The sequence below is a fragment of the Schistocerca nitens genome, chromosome 2, assembly GCF_023898315.1.
Source record: "Schistocerca nitens isolate TAMUIC-IGC-003100 chromosome 2, iqSchNite1.1, whole genome shotgun sequence".
NCBI classification, from domain to species: domain Eukaryota; kingdom Metazoa; phylum Arthropoda; class Insecta; order Orthoptera; family Acrididae; genus Schistocerca; species Schistocerca nitens.
In genome coordinates this window covers 870,069,836-870,090,560 of record NC_064615.1, presented here as the reverse complement: position 1 = coordinate 870,090,560, position 20,725 = coordinate 870,069,836, and the positions used below count along the sequence as shown (strand labels likewise).

The following is a 20,725-nucleotide window of genomic DNA, read 5'->3' as shown; positions in this document are numbered from 1 at the left end:
ATGAAGCTGAATTAATATTTATTGTGCTTTCGTAAGGCATGCTTGCTAATAGTACCTTTTTTTAATCCAGTTTCACAGTAATGTGGAATCCAGGGTGTTCTCAATTTAGCAATTCTGAAATATGAAGAATGTGGTATCCAGCCAACATCACCTACTTCTCCTTAGGACGTACATATGTGTCATTTGTTGGTTGATTTCCTTGACATTCATTCGTATGATATGGATATTTCGTTTGAAATCGTGGATACGTTAGAAGAAATAGGAAATAAATGCGACGATTCTATGAATTGTGGTTTGGGTGATGTCAGTTGTGCCAGTAACAGTTCTGAAAAAGAAAACGTTCCACGCCTAAAAAGAACATGTACTGTAACAGCTTTCAGTGACAAAGAAGAAGAATGAATTACATGAAGTAAGAAATATGCACCAAACAGAAACGTGAAACCATCTGAATGAAAAACTGTTCGGAAGATTTAGACCTGCTTGTGAGAGGCTATGCACTGTTACCAAGAGAGATCTACAAGGCTGGGCCCTCCAAATTGCGGCTGACATGAACATAGCAATTTCCAGGTTTCATCGACCTGGCTACACAGGTTCAAGAAATACAGAGTAGGAAGTCATAAAATTACTAAGTTTATGTATGTAAAACTATAGAGCAGCTGCCAGTGATAGACTGTGCTATACAGAAATTCATAGCTGACATAAAGGCGAAACTTGCTATTATCGCTATAACTGCTGTTTATAATGCTGATCAGTCAGGTTTCATAAATGAGCTGCATGCACACTGCACTTTATCATTTTGGGGCGAAAAAACGACAGTGTCGGTTGCACAATCAATGAATGCAATGACATATTCATATATGATAATGCCAGTGATGATAAGTATGATTGGTTTGCTGTTTATGCAGCTGTATATCGGTCTTCAAGAACAGCAAGGCAAACTATGACCAAAAATAAAAAATGGACTGTTTAATTGCAAAAGTCTTGTAATCGACATATCAAAATCAGTAAAGATGTAGATGTAATGTGGAGTCTGCCTGGAACTACCAGTGCGATTCAACCTGTCGATAAAGAATTTATTCGACAGTGGAAAGCATTGTTCAGGAAATCATCAGGCAACATAATTTCCGATACCTATCTCTCATTTCAGGTTTATCAGCGGAACAGTATTCTTAAGCTGCAGTCATTTGTGTATTACCAGTTTCCTTCGCCACGCTTTACGAAGTTGATCAAGTATGCCTGGTATGCAGCACATTATGCAGAACCATGGCCAGGACCATTTCTGACTCCATCCCAGACCTGTCTAAATAAAACTAGTGGTTACTACAAAGTGCCTGATTGCATCAATTTTTCCTTTGTCTAGTGCGCCTGGTGCCAGAAAAATGTTTGTTTTTGTCATTCGATAGACACTTCTCATTTTTGTGATGTCTACAGGTAATAAACAAACAAGTGTTTCACTGATAGTCAAATGTACATCATTCAAACTTTATTATAAGGAATGGCCTACAGGAATTGTTATAAAATGTAGTACTACAAGACAGTTTCATTTCAACAAGTTACAAATGCTCATTGATGACTATAATTTGTTGAAATGAAATCTGGTACAAAGGCTAGGCCGCACGGGATCAGCCGAGTGGTCTAAGGTGCCGCAGTCATGGACTGTGTGGCTGGTGCCGGCAGAGGTTTGAGTCCTCCCTTGGGCTTGGTTGTGTGTGTTTTTCCTCAGGATAATTTAGGTTAAGTAGTGTGTAAGCTTAGGAACTGATGACCTTAGCAGTTTAGTCCCATAAGATTTCACACACATTTGAACATTTTTGAACAAGGGCTACGGCGTCTCCCACAGGTGACGCACATTGGCATGGCCCAGTTGGCGTGAGAAATACGCAGACATATGTGCAGTTCAAGAAAGATGGTGGAGTGGAAGCAAATCGTACAATATTGGATGCGGTTACAAGCTGATGTATAAGGGCACACGCAGACCAGCTAGTGGGATTGGCATCATAGTATCATCCAAGTTTGACGGCAATACGACTGAAGTGCAAAGATATGGTGATTGCCTGATGAAGATTGTGTACATCACAGATGGCAGTGCCTAAGTTCCACAAACTGCCCAAGCAGCTTCCATCAAGGACACCTTTTGGAGGATGCTTGATGCAAAGACTGCTGAAGTGCCCCCATAAGAAGATTACATCTTCAGTGCTGGTGATCTGAATGGGCACGTAGGGTGCAGAAAGGAAGAACATACTGCTCACCGTGGGCATGGATTCGGAGAAAAGAATGACGATGGGCAGCGTATCCTCTATTTCTCAGAAGCTCATAACCTGGCAATTGCGAACATATGGTTCAAAAAGCATGACTCACATCTAATTGCATATTATAGCGACACTGATGCCACGCAGATTGACTACATCTTCGTGAGATGCCGTGATCTCAAAGATGTGCTTGATACAGTGGTCATCCCCTATGTAAGTTGCGACACAACACCGTCCATGGATCTGCAAGCTACAAACCAAGTTGCCAACAAGCAAGCACATAGATCTCACAGGACCTGTGAGAATCAGATGGTGGAAATTCAAGGATAGGGAAGCCAACATCACAGCCCGAATTACTTTGCCACCAGTTACCACAGTTGAAGAATGCTGGGAGAAACTGAAAAAGTCTGCTCATGAAGCTGCACATGCAATTCTTGGGATAACATAACAAAACCTGGATGTTGGAGGTTCGATAGAAATACGTGGCTTTGGGGCACCGTCACAGACACATGGAATGCGTACAGAACAGCCCAAAGAGATACAAAACAGGTTATAGCAGCAACCAATCCTCATGTTACGCTGATCTATACGCAAAACGTGACACACGTGAAGGAGAGCGGGACTTACATCGACTCACAAAAACAAGACCTCGCAATTCGGAAGAGGTTCATCAGTTCTACAGAGTCAATGATGGGACCGGTAATCTGCTAGTTGACTGGAAGAAGGCCAGAGAATGATGACGCAGTTACTTCAAGATGATCTCAACAGAAGAGTTCCTCCATCTACCAATACCCACCGGCCATGCTATTGAAAGGCCTGCAAGAGAAATTGCAGTCAAAGAGGTCAAGACTGCTTTGAGGAAAACGAAGCCTGGGAAAGCCACCGGCCCAGATGACCTTCCAGCAGAGTTATGGTGTTCCCATCATGGCAGCCAAATGGTTAACGGAACTCTTCAACAAGATAGTTGATGAGGGACAAACACCAACTAATTGGCAACAGAGCACCACCATGCCTATCTTCAAGAAGAAAGGAAATCCCACCAAGTGCACCAACTACCATCCAATTCGACTTCTCCGCCACACCATGAAAATCTTTGAGCATGTTCTGGACCAAAGGATCCGTGACATCACACAATTTCCAGAAACCAAGCTGGATTTGTGAAGAACTGCGGCACAACTCACGTGATTCATGCTGCAAGACTGTCAAGAAACATCACGAGAAAGCCAAACTGCTGCATCTAGCATTCTTGTATCTCGAAACGGCCTTTGATTGGGTGCCACACAGTCTCATCTGGCTAACACTTTGACAGCATGATGTGCCAGAGCAGCTTATTAACTAGGTGCAGTAACTTTATGCACAGCCCAGAAGTTATGTCCATACAACCTCAGGACTATCCAAGGACTTCCCCATCCCAGTTGGCATCCATCAAGGTTCTGCAATATCACCACTTCTGTTCATTCTCGTAATGCACACAGTGACAGCTGATTTGCACCGGCCAATACCATGGACCCTACTTTATGCTGACGAAATGATACTGGCAGCAGAAAACAAGTTTGATCTGCAGAGCCAAACTCAAAAATTGAGTGACCGCTTGGCTCAACATGGCTTGCACTTCAATTTGAATAAAACTGAGTACATGACATCAGACAGACATGAAATAGAATCTGACTCATGTGAGTAAGTTTAAGTACCTTGGTTCCACAATCACTGATGACGACCGATGTACCTGTACCGAAGAGGTGAACAACAACTGGAGTCACTTGCGATCGCAGGATGAAAGATAATTTAAAATCAAAAATATATCCCAGTGTCATCTGACCAGTCGCGTTTTATGGTTGTGAGTGCTGGCCGACTACAGTTGAGACAGAATGCCACCTAAGTGTGATGGAAATGAAGATGCTAAGGTGGACAGTGGGCCTCACTAAGTTAGATCACGTTTCCATTAGAAAACAGTTTGGTGTTGCACCGATCCAAAACAAGATGCGTGAGAGTTGTCTTCGATGGTTTGGGCGTGTTTTACGGGCCGGTGATGACTCTGTTGCCAAGGTGGGTTACGTTCTTGAAGTTGTCTGCAGAAGATCCGAAGGACGAGCTGAATGTTGGGCTGATACGATTCATAAAGACCTTAAATGTGTGAACACCCACCCAGATGCAGCCCGTGACAGAACAAAATGGAGACAATGGACCCATGTAATGGACACCGCAGGCACGCAGGACAAACGCTGAAGGAAAAGAAGACGTAGACAAGTCCTCATTGATGGAAGTCATTTGTGACATCAAACACTGCCATAATTTTATTTTCTCCGCTACCTTTTTTATTATAATTGAAAGTGCAAGAATTGAACATGTCTGGTGTACCTAGTAGGCCTCTTGCAGGTCTTCCAACTGGACAGCACTGCAGCTACTTGGGTGTCCCTAACCTTCCCCAGTTACCTAATTGGAAAACTGAGACCTGCAGTGTGGCATCCGAACCACATGTCTACCGTAGCCACTCCAACATCTGTGAGAAGTGAATGCTCGGTTAAAAATCATATTGAAAAGTTTGTAGTCTGAACGGGATTTGATCCTGAGCTCTCTGGATCATGAAGCGTGTGCTTCGCCGCTAGACCATTTTTGATTTTTGGGAGGGGGGGGGGGGGATATGAACATTAGACCTTACACGCATAGTGGAAACACTAGCTGTGTCACCTCTTGAAATGGTGCTCAATTTCGGTAATTAAGAGTTCAGTTTATAAATTTCCCCTAAGTGGCTATGGGAAGCCAGGGTAAAATGGCAGCCGACACACAAGGAAAAGTTTGGACCAGTGCTAAGGAGAGATGGCAATGCAATTTAGTGTAAACTGCAGGATCCCCATTCATGTCACGCTTCCATACAAATTGAGACACTTAAATTCTTACTCCCCTGTGCCATTTTGCATACTCTCTCAAGATCAGAGCGCTCGCCATGCAAAATAATCCTTACTGAACAGCAAAGTTTCACATTGTGCCTCTAACAAGTATGCCGAATATTAGCTCCAAAAACTAACAACACAGCATTCCTAGGCAATGTTCGCTACCTCGTGTTCTCTTCCGTTCCCTCTAGCGTAAATGATTCTACCCGTATACAAGCGAATAGTAGTGAATTTTCTGCAAATGCTCATTTGCATGTGTTCGCCTCCAGTTACTCCACTGTAAACCGGGCCTTAGGTGCTTAAAATTGGTGTCTGTGAACTCCGGATAATTCCGCTATGCGGCGATGCGTGAGTAATTCGCTGAGGTGGGCAGGTCTGTACAAACAGCTGTTATAAGCTGTTCTTTGTGCATCAAAAATGTGTAACTTCAACATTTTTTGCAAAATACTTGCAGTGCCTCTTACCAGCTAAAATTTTGGCAGTGCATTTATTTCGCCGTCTTCTTGTGTAAAAGTTACAGGGAGATTTTGACCTTTTTTTTTTTTTAAGATGGTTTATAAGAAAGGCTAAATGTGTGTTTTTGTTGCGCCTGTCTGCAACTCGATGTGTCATATTTACGGCGAAGAGCACTCTGTTCTTTTCCTACTATTGATGGTATTCCGACCTTGACATCCCATTGTGTAATTTGAAATTCATCTTTTTGGGCACTGCTGTCATCAGGAAGTTTAATATCATCTTCTTAGCAAATTTATTCATTTCGTGCATAATAATCCAAATTGTCTTTGTTTTGTTCTAGGTAGTTCTACATTTTTTGTGAATAGTGTACGGTCTTAGGCCATGTGATGACAGGAAAGAACAAGTTTTCAGGTAGTTTTACTGCAGTTACAGAATAAGTACACAGAATGCATCTGTGTCTTTAGAGACATGGAAATGCAGAAAAAAGGTATTGACCGTATTAACAATTTGGGAGCAGGTCTTTGTAAGTTCATCTCTGTAACAGTATGTTACATGTATTCGTATTATGATAATGAACAGTCAGGTTTTATGTTATTCATTCAGGATTCCCATTGTGCAGGGGGTTCCTTGCTGTGGTACAAATTAGTGCAATGGACATTACCAATAGGGTGCATTAATACAAATATATGCATGCATACCAATGGGTGCTTTGTCAAAAAGGCATTTAGAAAGGATAGATTGCATGCAACCGGTGGTGGAGTGTTCGTCGCTGTTAGTAGTAGTTTATCCTGTAGTGAAGTAGAAGTGGATAGTTCCTGTGAATTATTATGGGTGGAGGTTACACTCAACAACCGAGCTAGGTTAATAATTGGCTCCTTTTACCGACCTCCCGACTCGGCAGCATTAGTGGCAGAACAACTGAGAGAAAATTTGGAATACATTTCACATAAATTTTCTCAGCATGTTATAGTCTTAGGTGGAGATTTCAATTTACCAGATATAGACTGGAACACTCAGATGTTTAGGACGGGTGGTAGGGACAGAGCATCGAGTGCCATTATAGTGAGTGCACTATCCGAAAGTTACCTCGAGCAATTAAACAGAGAACCGACTCGTGGAGATAACATCTTGGACCTACTGATAACAAACAGACCCGAACTTTTCGACTCTGTATGTGCAGAACAGGGAATCAATGATCATAAGGCCGTTGCAGCATCCCTGAATATGGAAGTTAATAGGAATATAAAAAAAGGGAGGAAGGTTTATCTGTTTAGCAAGAATAATAGAAGGCAGATTTCAGACTACCTAACAGATCAAAACGAAAATTTCTGTTCCGACACTGACAATGTTGAGTGTTTATGGAAAAAGTTGAAGGCAATCGTAAAATGCGTTTTAGACAGGTACGTGCCCAGTAAAACTGTGAGGGACAGGAAAAACCCACTGTGGTACAACAACAAAGTTAGGAAACTACTGCGAAAGCAAAGAGAGCTTCACTCCAAGTTTAAACGCAGCCAAAACCTCTCAGACAAACAGAAGCTAAACGATGTCAAAGTTAGCGTAAGGAGGGCTATGCGTGAAGCGTTCAGTGAATTCAAAAGTAAAATTCTATGTACCAACTTGACAGAAAATCCTAGGAAGTTCTGGTCTTACGTTAAATCAGTAAGTGGCTCGAAACAGCATATCCAGACACTCCGGGATGATGATGGCATTGAAACAGAGGATGACACGCATAAAGCTGAAATACTAAACACCTTCTTCCAAAGCTGTTTCACAGAGGAAGACCGCACTGCAGTTCCTTCTCTAAATCCTCGCACAAACGAAAAAATGGCTGACATCGAAATAAGTGTCCAAGGAATAGAAAAGCAACTGGAATCACTCAACAGAGGAAAGTCCACTGGACCTGACGGGATACCAATTCGATTCTACACAGAGTACGCGAAAGAACTTGTCCCCCTTCTAACAGCCGTGTACCGCAAGTCTCTAGAGGAACGGAGGGTTCCAAATGATTGGAAAAGAGCACAGGTAGTCCCAGTCTTCAAGAAGGGTCGTCGAGCAGATGCGCAAAACTATAGACCTATATCTCTGATGTCGATCTGTTGTAGAATTTTAGAACATGTTTTTTGCTCGAGTATCATGTCGTTTTTGGAAACCCAGAATCTACTATGTAGGAATCAACATGGATTCCGGAAACAGCGATCGTGTGAGACCCAACTCGCTTTATTTGTTCATGAGACCCAGAAAATATTAGATACAGGCTCCCAGGTAGATGCTATTTTTCTTGACTTCCGGAAGGCGTTCGATACAGTTCCGCACTGTCGCCTGATAAACAAAGTAAGAGCCTACGGAATATCAGACCAGCTGTGTGGCTGGATTGAAGAGTTTTTAGCAAACAGAACACAGCATGTTGTTATCAATGGAGAGACGTCTACAGACGTTAAGGTAACCTTTGGCGTGCCACAGGGGAGTGTTATGAGACCATTGCTTTCACAATATATATAAATGACCTAGTAGATAGTGTCGGAAGTTGCATGCGGCTTTTCGTGGATGATGCTGTAGTATACAGAGAAGTTGCAGCATTAGAAAATTGTAGCGAAATGCAGGAAGATCTACAGCGGATAGGCACTTTGTGCAGGGAGTGGCAACTGTCCCTTAACATAGACAAATGTAATGTATTGCGAATACATAGAAAGAAGGATCCTTTATTGTATGATTATATGATAGCGGAACAAACACTGGTAGCAGTTACTTCTGTAAAATATCTGGGAGTATGCGTGCAGAACGATTTGAAGTGGAATGATCATATAAAATTAATTGTTGGTAAGGCGGGTACCAGGTTGAGATTCATTGGGAGAGTGCTTAGAAAATGTAGTCCATCAACAAAGGAGGTGGCTTACAAAACACTCGTTCGACCTATACTTGAGTATTGCTCATCAGTGTGGGATCCGTACCATATCGGGTTGACGGAGGAGATAGAGAAGATCCAAAGAAGAGTGGCGCGTTTCGTCACAGGGTTATTTGGTAACCGTGATAGCGTTACGGAGATGTTTAATAAACCCAAGTGGCAGACTCTGCAAGAGAGGCGCTCTGCATCGCGGTGTAGCTTGCTCGCCAGGTTTCGAGAGGGTGCGTTTCTGGATGAGGTATCGAATAAATTGCTTCCCCCTACTTATACCTCCCGAGGAGATCACGAATGTAAAATTAGAGAGATTAGAGCGCGCACGGAGGCCTTCAGACAGTCGTTCTTCCCGCGAACCATACGCGACTGGAACAGGAAAGGGGGGTAATGACAGTGGCACGTAAAGTGCCCTCCGCCAAACACCGTTGGGTGGCTTGCGGAGTATAAATGTAGATGTAGACAATCTGGAAGTTAATATTTGTATCATTTGAGAAAACGGTAAAATTGCAAAGTAACATGACTGCTAGCCAGCGAAATTGCAGTACTACAATAAGACACATTGAAAGCAGAAATTTTTTTTCGCAGGATTTGGAACTTTTACTTCTTTCATGAGGTATTTGGGAAATAGGAGAAAGTCACTCGGATGACAGGTTGAAAAGGATCCAACTGTGGTTGTACCAGGGAAGACAATAGTGAAGGAGGAGCAACGCTTTATGCCTCCTTTTAACTTTGTCTCTCTTTGTCTTTCTCTTTAACCTTCCCCAACCTATCCCTCTTTCCTCCCTGATGAGGGAATTAATAGTTCCAAAAGCTGAGGTAGTGCCGTGAAATTTTGTGTGTACTAAATATTTCTGTAGGCTAGTAGTGGCCAGCATGTCTTATATTTTCATATTTCTCTCAAGAGAACTTTCCTGTTTGGTAAGCAAATATAACATTTTGAAAATCATTCAGCTTGATATGTAGCAGCAATTAGTCGTCCTCAGTTTTGACGTAGTAATTATATTATTATTTTAGCACTTGGTGGTTCCTTGAAGACTTACCCATCCTTCAATGACCTATCAGTACAGTTCTCAACAGGTGTTGGAGATCATTTTCCATTATAAATTTTTATAGTCTGCAATATGTTGAAGTTGCATGTACTGTAAGATTACATTTGCTCTTAAAGTATAAAGAATGTTTTTATACAATCTTACAGAAGTAAAGCAACTGTTTTACATATGAAAGTGTTGTTTCCAGAGTAGTACCATAAGCTTTTCTTTTTTTCTTTTTTGCAGTGAGAGGATACTTATATGGATAGCAGTTTTCGAACGATTTGTGCTCTCTGTCTTGTTTTTCTTTTTATTGGCTGTGGCAGAACGTACATTTAAGCAACGTTTTTTGTACGCTAAATTGTTCTCACACCTGACGTCATTCCGAAGAGCAAAGAAATCAGAGTTGCCACATTTTCGTCTCAACAAAGTGCGCAATATTAAGACATGGTTATCTGTGCGTTCATACCTCAAGGTAAGGGTTTCACAAATCAAATTCAGCTTGTCAGGAATTTTATTTTAATATGTTGGCAGATTTCATTGTTTCTCGTAAAGAAACGTTTGCACCAACTTCATTTCATTATTACATGTAACAGCCAAGAAAATTAAAGCCATGAGCTCATGTAATAATGATATTAATTGTATGTAATCACAAGTATCCATATGAAATATTTTAATATCCATGCAGCGTCTTTGGAAAATTAGTGAGTAAAGTATTTGTCAGCAATATGTGTTCATTTCACCTACAACTTGTTTAAAACTCACCCCATCAACTTCATCACTGCCGACATCTTGGTATTAAAACACAGTGAAAAAGTCTTTTGCACTGGTGCTCCCTTTCACTGGAAACACCGGGAATGAGTTACTTGCATATTTGTTGAAGTTCTAAGAAACATTTTTATGCAGCTCACTATTTTGTTTTCATGTGTTTATTTTTAGCAACTTCACTTTGTAAGTCAAAGGTTGGCTGTATCTTTCCACAGCAAATTTGGGAATCTTCAGCTTATGAAACTTCAGTACTTCTGAATTGCTCAGTTTTGATATTTAGAGAGAAAATCTTTTGTGGTTTGCACATTATGTAACCTCTTGTGAACAAACCTCAGAGTATTTTTGGAAATAAGAACAATACTTCCCTTGAGTGAACCCAGGCTGTTCATTTGCTCCACAAATACTTGATGTTAGTTAACAGTGGAAAGAGATTTAGACCAAGTAAATTAGGGATGATTAATAGTACTAGAATACCACATTCATAGGTAATCATAAATTTTGTAGCTGAAATGTATTTTAAAGTAAAGGCAATCAAGTTAATGTTAAGGAGAGTGGATGAATTAAAAGAATACATTTCATTCTTCTGCTGTTTAATTAGTAAAACAAATACTCTCAGATGACGAGAAATGAGTTTTCATTATTTGAAATTATGAGGTGAAAATCACAACTGTCACATTGCTGTGCTAGATGGAAGGTCCATTGTCTCCACAGGAAAGGAAATCATAATTAAATCAACACCCTAAGCAGCCGACAGGTGTTGGTTGATATACATTAACGGGGGCTGTTGAAAATATGTGCCCTGACTGGGACTCGAACCCGGGATCTGCTGCTCACACTACCCATCTGAGCCACCGAGGGCACAGAGGACTGTGCAACTGCAGGGATTTATCCCTTTCACACTCCCCGTGAGACCCACATTCCCAACTTAATGTCCACACACTACATTTGTAGGGCCCCTGCCCATTACACTCATTACTCACGGCAGACAATCTTACTGAGTCCCGTAAGAGTTCAGGCAATGTGTGTTTATCCACACAGGAGGAGGAGGTCAATGGCCCGTTAACCTTAACTATATGGAGATGGTACTTGTTCTTTTTACCATCTCCATATAGGAAAGGGAATCAGTGTTGTTTGATAGTAGTTATGATGATTACAGTGAAATATGTTTGAGTGATCCATATTGCTACTAGTAGACCTTCCAGATGAAATATTTAAATTGAGCTGCAGTAGTAACATGTGTAGCTGTTGCACCAAGTGGTACATAGACTTAAGGTGTTTATACGGAGGAATTGTTTTCTCATGTTTTGATTTTCAAACACAGTCATGTATTCATTAAGGAGATAAATCATGAGAACAGTATGTGCACAATTAATGGTGTAATGTTCTATAAATGTGTCAAAGTGCATGGTGTAGATCAAATGAGTCATTGAAACACGTAATATTTCACTTACAGCTGTCTATATTTTGTTATATTATCAGACATAAGCAAAACATGATCTCTTTTCAATCATTTATACAGTCTGTGCATTCTTTTCATGAGTAGTTAAAAAAGATATTTTTTAAACTGAAAGAATACTGTGAAGTGATATGGGAAAGACACTACATGCAACAAACCGGTACTGTGATAGTTGTAGAGAATGCTGGTTTAATAAGAGAGGCCCTTGAATATGCGAATGGAGGCATTAAAATGTATTGAAATTGATTATTACAAGTTTCTTGACTGTGATATAGAGACTGGTGTAACAGACAAGCACTTCCAGGTGGCATGCGTTACAAAGTGAACAGTCCGTCCAAACAGTCCAGAATTTGGGAAAGGTTATTGTAAAGCTTTATAAATGTGTTGAGAGAGTAATCCAAATTGAGAACCATAAACAAGAAAGATTGTGCACCCATCCTCACAGTGCAATAATTATGCCTTCATAGGAAACAAAAGTGCAAATGCAGTTTTGCTTGACTAGGTAAACCAAGTATATGTGATGGCCTGTCACTGTTGCTAAGCAGTCTCTGCTGGTATTCTGATTTGCTATCAAATAGTAAACATACAGTGTTGAGGAAAAGTCCTCTCAAATCCTGGAAGGAATAGAGGGCCAGGGAAGGGGGGACATCAATACAGTAAGCAAGCTCAAATGGATGTAGGTTGCAGTAGTTATACAGATATGAAAAGATTTGTGTAAGATAGACTAGCTTGGAAAGCTGCACCCAAGAAAGTAGCAGGAATCTAAAGGGAGTGTCATCTTCAGTTAGGGTGAAAACTTTGAAAGAAGTAAGACATTCCATCTTCATTAAGGCCGGTATTACACTATCAAATTTCTTTGTCAAAGATTTGATCAAAGATGTGATCCAATATTCCGTCCAATATATTTGACAAAGATCTTTGACGTAGCGCTAGGAGGGGTATTACACGGTCATCAAATTTTTCGTCAAAGTTCAAGATGGCTGACAACAACTTGTTATTAACTGCAGCAGTTATACGTACTCCAATTGCATTGTGTGCACATGCGGAAAAGAAGTGGGGGGAAAAAATGGAACCATACATACGAGGTTGACAGTCTTATTAAAAGTCCTGGGATTACAACGTGATAATAAATTCAGTTGGGAGGAGCACACCACAGAACTGCAGAAAGGCCTTAACAAATCTGTATTTGCAATTCGAGTGTTAGCAGACATAGGCAACATAAAAATGAAAAAGCTTGCATACTTTGCCTACTTTCATTCCATAATGTCATATGGGATAATATTTTGGGGTAAATCTTGAAGTCAAACAAAAGTTTTCAGAGTCCAAACGCGTGTAATACGTATTATTTGTGGAGTAAATTCACGGACGTCCTGCAGAAACCTCTTCAACGAACTGGGTATACTAACTACTGCCTCTCAGTATATTTACTTCTCAATGAAATTTGTCATAAATAATATATCTCTTTTTCCAACAAACAACTCAGTTCATACATACAATACCAGGAACAAAAATGTTCTGCACAAGGACTTAAAAGCACTTACTTTAGTTCAAAAAGGGGTCCACTACTCAGGAACACTCATCTTCAATAATTTGCCAGGAAACATAAAAAATTTTGTTAGAAATAAAGATCAGTTTAAAAGGAGCCTGAAAGATTTACTACTGGCCAACTCCTTCTACTCCATTGGCGAAATTTTTAATAGAAACAAATGATGTATTGTATTTATTCAGACTATTAGTATTGTTATTTCAGCTTTAAAAAAAAATCGACATGTTCCACATCCACGAGGATCTCCTCAGCACGGATCTATGGAACGAAAAACTAATCTAATCTGGGTGAAGCCGTGGGTTTTACGACGACACGATAAAAGCATTCAACAAAACTTGTTGCGTGAGCTTACAGTGGAAGACGTCAAGTCGTACATCAATTACTTAAGAATGGATGAGCATACATTTCTGTATGTGCTCAATGAAGTGTATCCTCATATCACAAAGCACAATATTCACTTAAGAACTGCTACATCTTCAGAAGACAGGCTCACTGTAACACTCCGATTCCTTGCTACAGGAGAGGGTTATGTTATGTTAGGTTAGGTTAGGTCAAGTCTCCAATCTTCTTAATTTGTATTCAGGGTGCCTCACGTTGTAAAGCGCCTCATCAGCTTCAGACATCTCTATTAATTTTGTAGTTGTCGGCAGACACCAATTGTATTTACCAGCAATGGTTATAAAAACACTACAGACGACAGAACGCTGCAGCGATGCTAGCGCTCCATGTGGTAACATGTCACATTGCAGTGAACAGAAGACAAGCGGTTTCTTTGATCAAATATACAACGAGGCCCTAGATTTGATCAAATATTGGACGACATTTGACAAAGTCCCTATTACACTGTCAAATATCATTGACAAAGATATTGGACAAAGAAATTTGATAGTGTAATACCGGCCTAATGCCAGTTTTGTGTATGCTTTTTCTTGCACACAAAAGCAAAAATATATACATCCAGTTGTATTTTCATTTTTGCAGAAACGAGGGCCACAGAGATCAGTTGATATGATTGTATCAGCTGCTTTTCTCATAACACTGCTACTGCTGTCCTTCCTGAGTGTTGAGTTTCTTAAGGTCAGTGTGGATGAAAACACCTGTGACTCAGAGGTAGGCCAGAAATTTCAATGATTTATTAGCAGAACTGATTGGCTAGGGCTTAGGTGCAGGTTTTATATTTTTTATTTGTGTACTTTTGTATCTGTGACTTTTCCTGCATTCTGTGTTTCTAATTTGTGTAATGTTTCTTCTATGTCCTCTCATCCCTTACCTCGTTCTTCCAATCTCCTTAGTTTCAACTTATTGATCTCTGGATGGTCTGTGCAATTCTTGTAATAAATTAGAAAGACATTTCTTTTTCCTTTGTTTGTTCCTATATGTGTCAAAGTTGAATGGCAATTAGAGCAAAGTTGTGTGTGTGTGTTAGTAGAAAATGGTGCCAACACTATTATTTAATAAAATTTTTAATTGATTACACAAGTTTCAGAATTATAAACATGATTTTGGCATTGTGTGTCACTTTTTTTGTTCTTCAAATTTTAGGATTCATCAAAGCTCCATTCACAGTACAACCTTGAAGCTCTAATCTGGTGCCTGGTTTTGGGTGTTTTTCTTCTACGATTTATGACTTTGGGGACAAAGACAAACAGGAAATATCGGAATCTTTCTGTTCTACTTACAGAGCAGGTAACATTTCTATTTTTCGTGTGTATAAAGTTTTTCTGCCTTAATTATAAGCGATGTGATCATTACTTATTTGGATTACTTTAATAGATAGTCATTTTATATTTCTTCGATCAGTATTGTTGATTGCAGTTGAGCAAATAAGAATGGAATCACATTTTGGTGCAGAGTGAAAAATTCATTCTGAAAATATTACAGTGTTTTTCTTTCATATCGATATGCATGTAGCCTGCTTTAAAGTATTAGTTGATGATGATGGACTACAAATAACTAACAATTATAACTGAGACCATGGCATTTCTACACATACCGACAAGATTCCAAAGACCTCTCCACTATAAACATACTGCAATTCCACCAACTGAAATTTTCAATATAAGTAGGAACAGGAGAAATCATTTTATTTTATGAACTATTTTGGTATTAATACTTCTGTTGATTTCAGTGTTACAATTTTTTTTATCGTAATGCCAAGGTTCAAGGCTCCATTCCATTATTGGAAAATGTTGATGCTGCCATTTAAACAACACAGTAGAAAATTTGACATATATCTGAATATGCTGTAACATTTCTTTATCTATTACAGTTTAGATCGCTGCTACTTTCCATTATTGGCTAAATGTTTTTATTTTCTTCAAGGAACATGGGTGAACTGAAACCATTTGTGCTAACAGATTATCATATGTTAACTACAGTTCAGTCTCACCCATAATATGGCCAGGTTTAAGGTAGCTAAACAAATATAAATAAGGCTATCCAGACATAAGATACTAAAGCATAGTTGAAAGCGTAGTGCAATATCGTTACATGGCGAAAAGCATCATGCCAATATTATTCAATTGCTGTCCGTAAATTATTGATATTGTTTGCTCAAAAACAAGTAAAATGCAAAATTTTACTGAAGATTCCCTTTGTATACTGGATAAAAACTACTTATTTTGTGAGATTCCTTGTATTGTCTTATAAAGAAAGTCTTTTTCTCCAGTTATGACCAGTATGTTTGAAAGTTAAATGCTATTCACTGAAAGTTCTCTCTAAGTAACTGCATAAATGTCATCTTATGGGTTTTACTGTAAGAAACATCAATATACCATTCTTTAGTCTAGCTACACACACACACACACACACACACACACACACACACACACACACACACACACACTGATGTTGGAAGAGGAGCGGTGGTTTGTATATGTGCTATGCCAAACATTCATGCTAGGAACAAATGTTAGTGCAGAGCAAACTTCTTTTATCAGGAATTTGATTGCAGCAGTTATATAAATAGGACTTCAACATAATGTACTTCATTTAAGGCAAAACAGATTATGAAAAACCCATTTTTACTTTCGTGTTTATGTATTGGGCCTGAATATATTGAATTTTTGTGTTGGTTCTTCCCACAAATGGTGTCTTGAATATCAGTTGTTCTGATTTCCAATCCATGGCAAATTAAGACTAAGGGTATATGTGTCTTATACATATCAGTGAATTTCTAATTAGGAGGAGGAGAGTGTTCAAGAATGGTTCTGTAACACATGTTTAAAAAAACATCTTATCCACTCCAGTTAAAGCATGCAGGATAGTTTTATCACTCCCATCCAGGTGACACCCATTTTCAAGAGGAGACGGGAGCTACAGACTGCTTACTGTTGAAGGATAAATGCACTCAAATATTTTGGAAACTCAATGAGGAGCAGACATTTCTGTTCATCTGAGTATAATTCTCCTACATGCTGCCACCAGCTGTTGATTGTGTACAAGAGCTTTGAGTGCAAAACAATGGATAGTGACAGGAAAAAATAATTTTATTACTTGAACAAATCGACTGTTACTTTTTGCCAAACTTCATTGTTATTTTGTCAGATTCATTGTTATTTTTTGTCAAATTCAGTGGTTTTTTGGCAAATTTGGTGTTTTTTTGCCAAATTTTGTTTTATTTTTTGCTTTAATTTGGTGTCGTTTTTCTGCCACATTTGTTGATGTTTTTTGCTATGTCCTGTATTTCTTGACAGAATCTGTGTTTTTTACCAAATTCGGTGGTGTTATTTTTGCCAATTTTGGTGGTGTTTGGTCCAAAATTTGTTTTTTTTTCCCACATTTGGTATTTTTTTCTAATTTGGTGTTTTTTATTCCTAATTTGGTGTCTTCTTTACCAAATTCAAAGTTGTTTTTTGCTGAATTAAGTATTTTTTTTTTTTTTTTTTTTTTTTTTTTTTTTTTTTTTTTTGCTAAATTCGGTTGTGCTTTTTTTGCCAATGACGGGGGAGGTTAGAAGCCAAAATGCAGTTATTCAGTAACTATGAGTTTTGCACATTAAAAACAACTGCCATCCTTATTTTTATAACATTTTTATATATTGCAAAGTTACAGACATTGCAATACGTTGTGAAAGTGCCGATTTCGTGTTGTTTTCCTAAAACCCACTAATTTTGCGTGACTGTTTTTGCAAAGTTTTCCTGTCCCTAGGAAGCTCTATAGAATTCGCTAATTTGGCAGTTATATCAGCATTTCTGTATATTTATCTGTTTAATATATATGAGTTGTTTTTCAGTTTAAAAAAAGGAAATTAAAAAGCTCCTGATTTGTACAAAACCCCTTTCCTTCACTACTATATTAAACTCTACCCGAACGGGCCATGAAGGCCCAACAGCACGAACTGCTTGCCGTGTCATCCTCAGCCCACAGATGTCACTGGATGCAGACATGGAGGGGCATGTGGTCAGCACACTACTCTCCTGGCTGTATGTCAGTTTATGAGATCAGAGCTGCTACTTCTCAGTCAAGTTGCTCCTCAGTTTGCTGTGTAAGCGCTGAGTGCACCCCGCTTGCCAGTAGCACTCAGCAGACCAGGTGGTCACCTTCCAAATGCTAGCCTATCCGAACAGCACTTAACTTCGGTGATCTGACAGAAATCGTAGTTACTAACGCAGCAAGGCTGTTGCCTCTCCTCCTCCTCCTCCTCCTCCTCCTCCTCCTCCTCCTCCTCCTCCTCCCCCCCCCCCTCTACCTTTCATTCACACTAAACCAATTACTTTGTCCACATTAACTGACAGAGAGAGAGAGAGAGAGAGAGAGAGATAGCAACCTTACAACCCCATCATGAATCAGATGCAGCAGAGCATTTTTGGCTGAATGTCAATTGTAGAAAGTAAAATTCAGCAGCTAAACACATGTTTTCAGAATCAATCCTGGAATGTTTACATGCCTAATCAGAAGAGGTAATGATAAACTGCTTCACCAAAAACTGGATTTGGAAGTCCATGTAAACAAACTAATAGTAGTGCCTGGATATCAAAGTTAAAATTCCATTTCAGTGTAGCATTGGAAACAGTTTGCATATAGTAGAGCAGATACCTTACACACTTACTTTTTATACAGGTTCCTGCCACACAGTTGGCCATATCAGAAAACAGCAGAGTTAACAGAATTGTCTATACTGCTTATTGAACAATAGGGTGTTCACAGTTTCCTGACGTAATTGTGGACATCCTTTCCATGTGCTAGTTGTGTCATGTAAATTTACTGTCTTTGCATTATAGTGTTTTTTTCTGTCTGTGGCATTTTTTCAGACTATTTTTTCCCCCCTTAGATAAATCTGTATCTTCAGATAGAGCAAAAACCGCACAAAAAAGAAGAACTGATGGTGGCAAACAGTGTTCTCAAGTTAGCAGCTGATCTTCTCAAGGTAGATATAATAGTACAAATTATTGGATTATACTGTTTTCTTAAATACTGTATAGGTTCTTATTTGTAGTACCACTTAGTCAATAAAGTATATCCTTTAATTTTTACATTGAGACAAAAATTGTAAAACATTTTGTGTTGATTATGACAGGAGTTGGAGAGTCCTTTCAAGATATCAGGACTATCAGCTAATCCATATCTCTATACCATTACAAAGGTAGTAATACTTTCGGCCCTCTCAGGAGTTCTTTCTGAGATGCTTGGATTCAAACTTAAGTTGCACAAGATCAAAATCAAGTAAAAATGTTGGAAATGATGGGACTCAACTTCTTTAAACATCCAGGTAATATAAACAATACATTACATTTTAATTTGTTTTGGTCATTATTATCCTAAATTCATGTGCCTACTCATTTCATAGGCATTCTATTGAAAAATTTGTAAAAGCCTAAAAGTACATATAATCAACTTGTAGTAACACTGTTCACGTTTACGTCGCACTTCACTTAGCGTAGACCGGGACTGTGTCCTAGGCATGACCGATGTTGACTGACTGGGCACGGCCCGTGCTGCCGGAGTTGTTGTTGTTCTTGTTGTTACGCCAGCAGAGGTCGCGTCCGAATTCTCGCGTGCCCTCTGGTGGACGGGACTCTACTTGCGGCAACTACCGCCCGTGACGCACCGTGCCAATGTGCGCCTCCCGCGATCTTTCTGGTGGCTACTACACTCCTCCTCCTTCGGGGGGTGAAGCCACTGTGATCCACTGCGTCGGCAGGTGGAGCGTCGGGCAGGAGCGATGACCTCCACAGCCATTGGATGGCCGGAGTCGAGGGGATCTGCCAACCCTCGAGCCGGAACCTTCGAATACGGCTGGAAGTGACCCACCCGAAGAGGCCCCCGTTGTCCCACAACCGGGGCTCGGGACAGAACGGGTGACAAGCTGTCGAACTCCAGATCCTGTTCCACCATGGGAGGGGCAAGACCCAGAGGCGGGGACGAAGGGGAAGGGACGACCACAGGTGAACTAGCCCCCTGAGAAACCGGGCCTGCTAGGGGGGCCGGCTCTCGCTGGGGCATCTCGAATGATGGCGATGCCGGTGCTGGATCTACTGGAGGCTGCCATGACCGAGAACCATCGCAGTGCGGCAGAGTCACAGCGGGGAGAGGAGGTAATGTCCCCTGTGAAACCAATACAGGTGCCGGCAATGGGGAAGCCGGTGTCCGAGAGGTCGGAGGGTGGGTGCCTGAACGTGGACTTAGCTGATTTTGGTGACGACGTACCACCCGATCCCCCGCCTGCAAGGTATAGAGCCGGCGGCCATTTCGGCGCAGGACAACCGCCGGTATCCAACGTGGATTGCGACCAAACCCACGGGCCCAGACCGACATACCCAGTGGAAAACCAGGTACTCCGTTTTGTGAAGACTGGCGAGGGCCAGGCCGGAGGAGGTGCAGCAGAGTCCTAGGTTGACGCCCATGGAGGAGCTCTGCGGGGCTGCATTCGCCCATTGGTGTGGTCCGGTATGCCGTCAAGAAAAACGTCAAGGTTTCCTCTGCAGGAAATTCGTGCACATACTTTTTCATCTGCGTCTTAAATGTGCGCACCATGCGCTCGGCTTCCCCATTCGATTGGGGATGGAAGGGGGAAGAGCAAACGTGCCGAATACCGAAGCGCCTACAAAAATCCTGGAAGGTCTGCGAAATAAACTGCGGTCCGTTGTCTGAGACCAGGGTGATTGGCAGACCTTCCACAGAAAAGATTTTTGCTAGTGCCTGGATTGCAACTTCTGAAGTGGTTGAGGAGCAGCGAACCACATATGGGAATCGGGAATAAGCATCAATGACAATGAGCCAAAAGCCATTGAGAAACGGGCCCGCAAAATCGATGTGAACACGTTCCCATGCTTGGGTTGCCGGCGGCCATGAAGAGAACGCTGCCCTGGGAGATGCTTGTTGGCTCGCTCACTGGGAACAGGCGGCCACCAAGTGCTCAATTTCTCTGTCAGTACCGGGCCAGTACACATGTCTGAGAGCCAAGGTTTTAGTACGGGAAACACCCCAGTGCCCC

At 40.7% G+C, this 20,725-nt stretch overlaps 1 protein-coding gene across 8 annotated transcripts in view; it reads left to right on the top strand.

Annotated features, from left to right (window-relative positions):
• LOC126237144 (protein phtf) overlaps positions 1 to 20,725 on the top strand; it is a 209,223-nt gene that overhangs the window by 161,999 nt on the left and 26,499 nt on the right. For 7 of the 8 annotated variants that reach the window (XM_049946983.1, XM_049946980.1, XM_049946979.1 and 4 more), the window contains 5 exons: positions 9,767 to 9,995; positions 14,272 to 14,400; positions 14,833 to 14,976; positions 18,563 to 18,658; positions 18,809 to 19,000. In XM_049946983.1, coding sequence (XP_049802940.1) covers positions 9,767 to 9,995; positions 14,272 to 14,400; positions 14,833 to 14,976; positions 18,563 to 18,658; positions 18,809 to 18,958 — 748 coding nt within the window. In that variant the 3' untranslated portion in view covers positions 18,959 to 19,000. The remainder of the gene's footprint in view (positions 1 to 9,766; positions 9,996 to 14,271; positions 14,401 to 14,832; positions 14,977 to 18,562; positions 18,659 to 18,808; positions 19,001 to 20,725) is intronic. The other variant, XM_049946981.1, reaches the window with a different exon arrangement.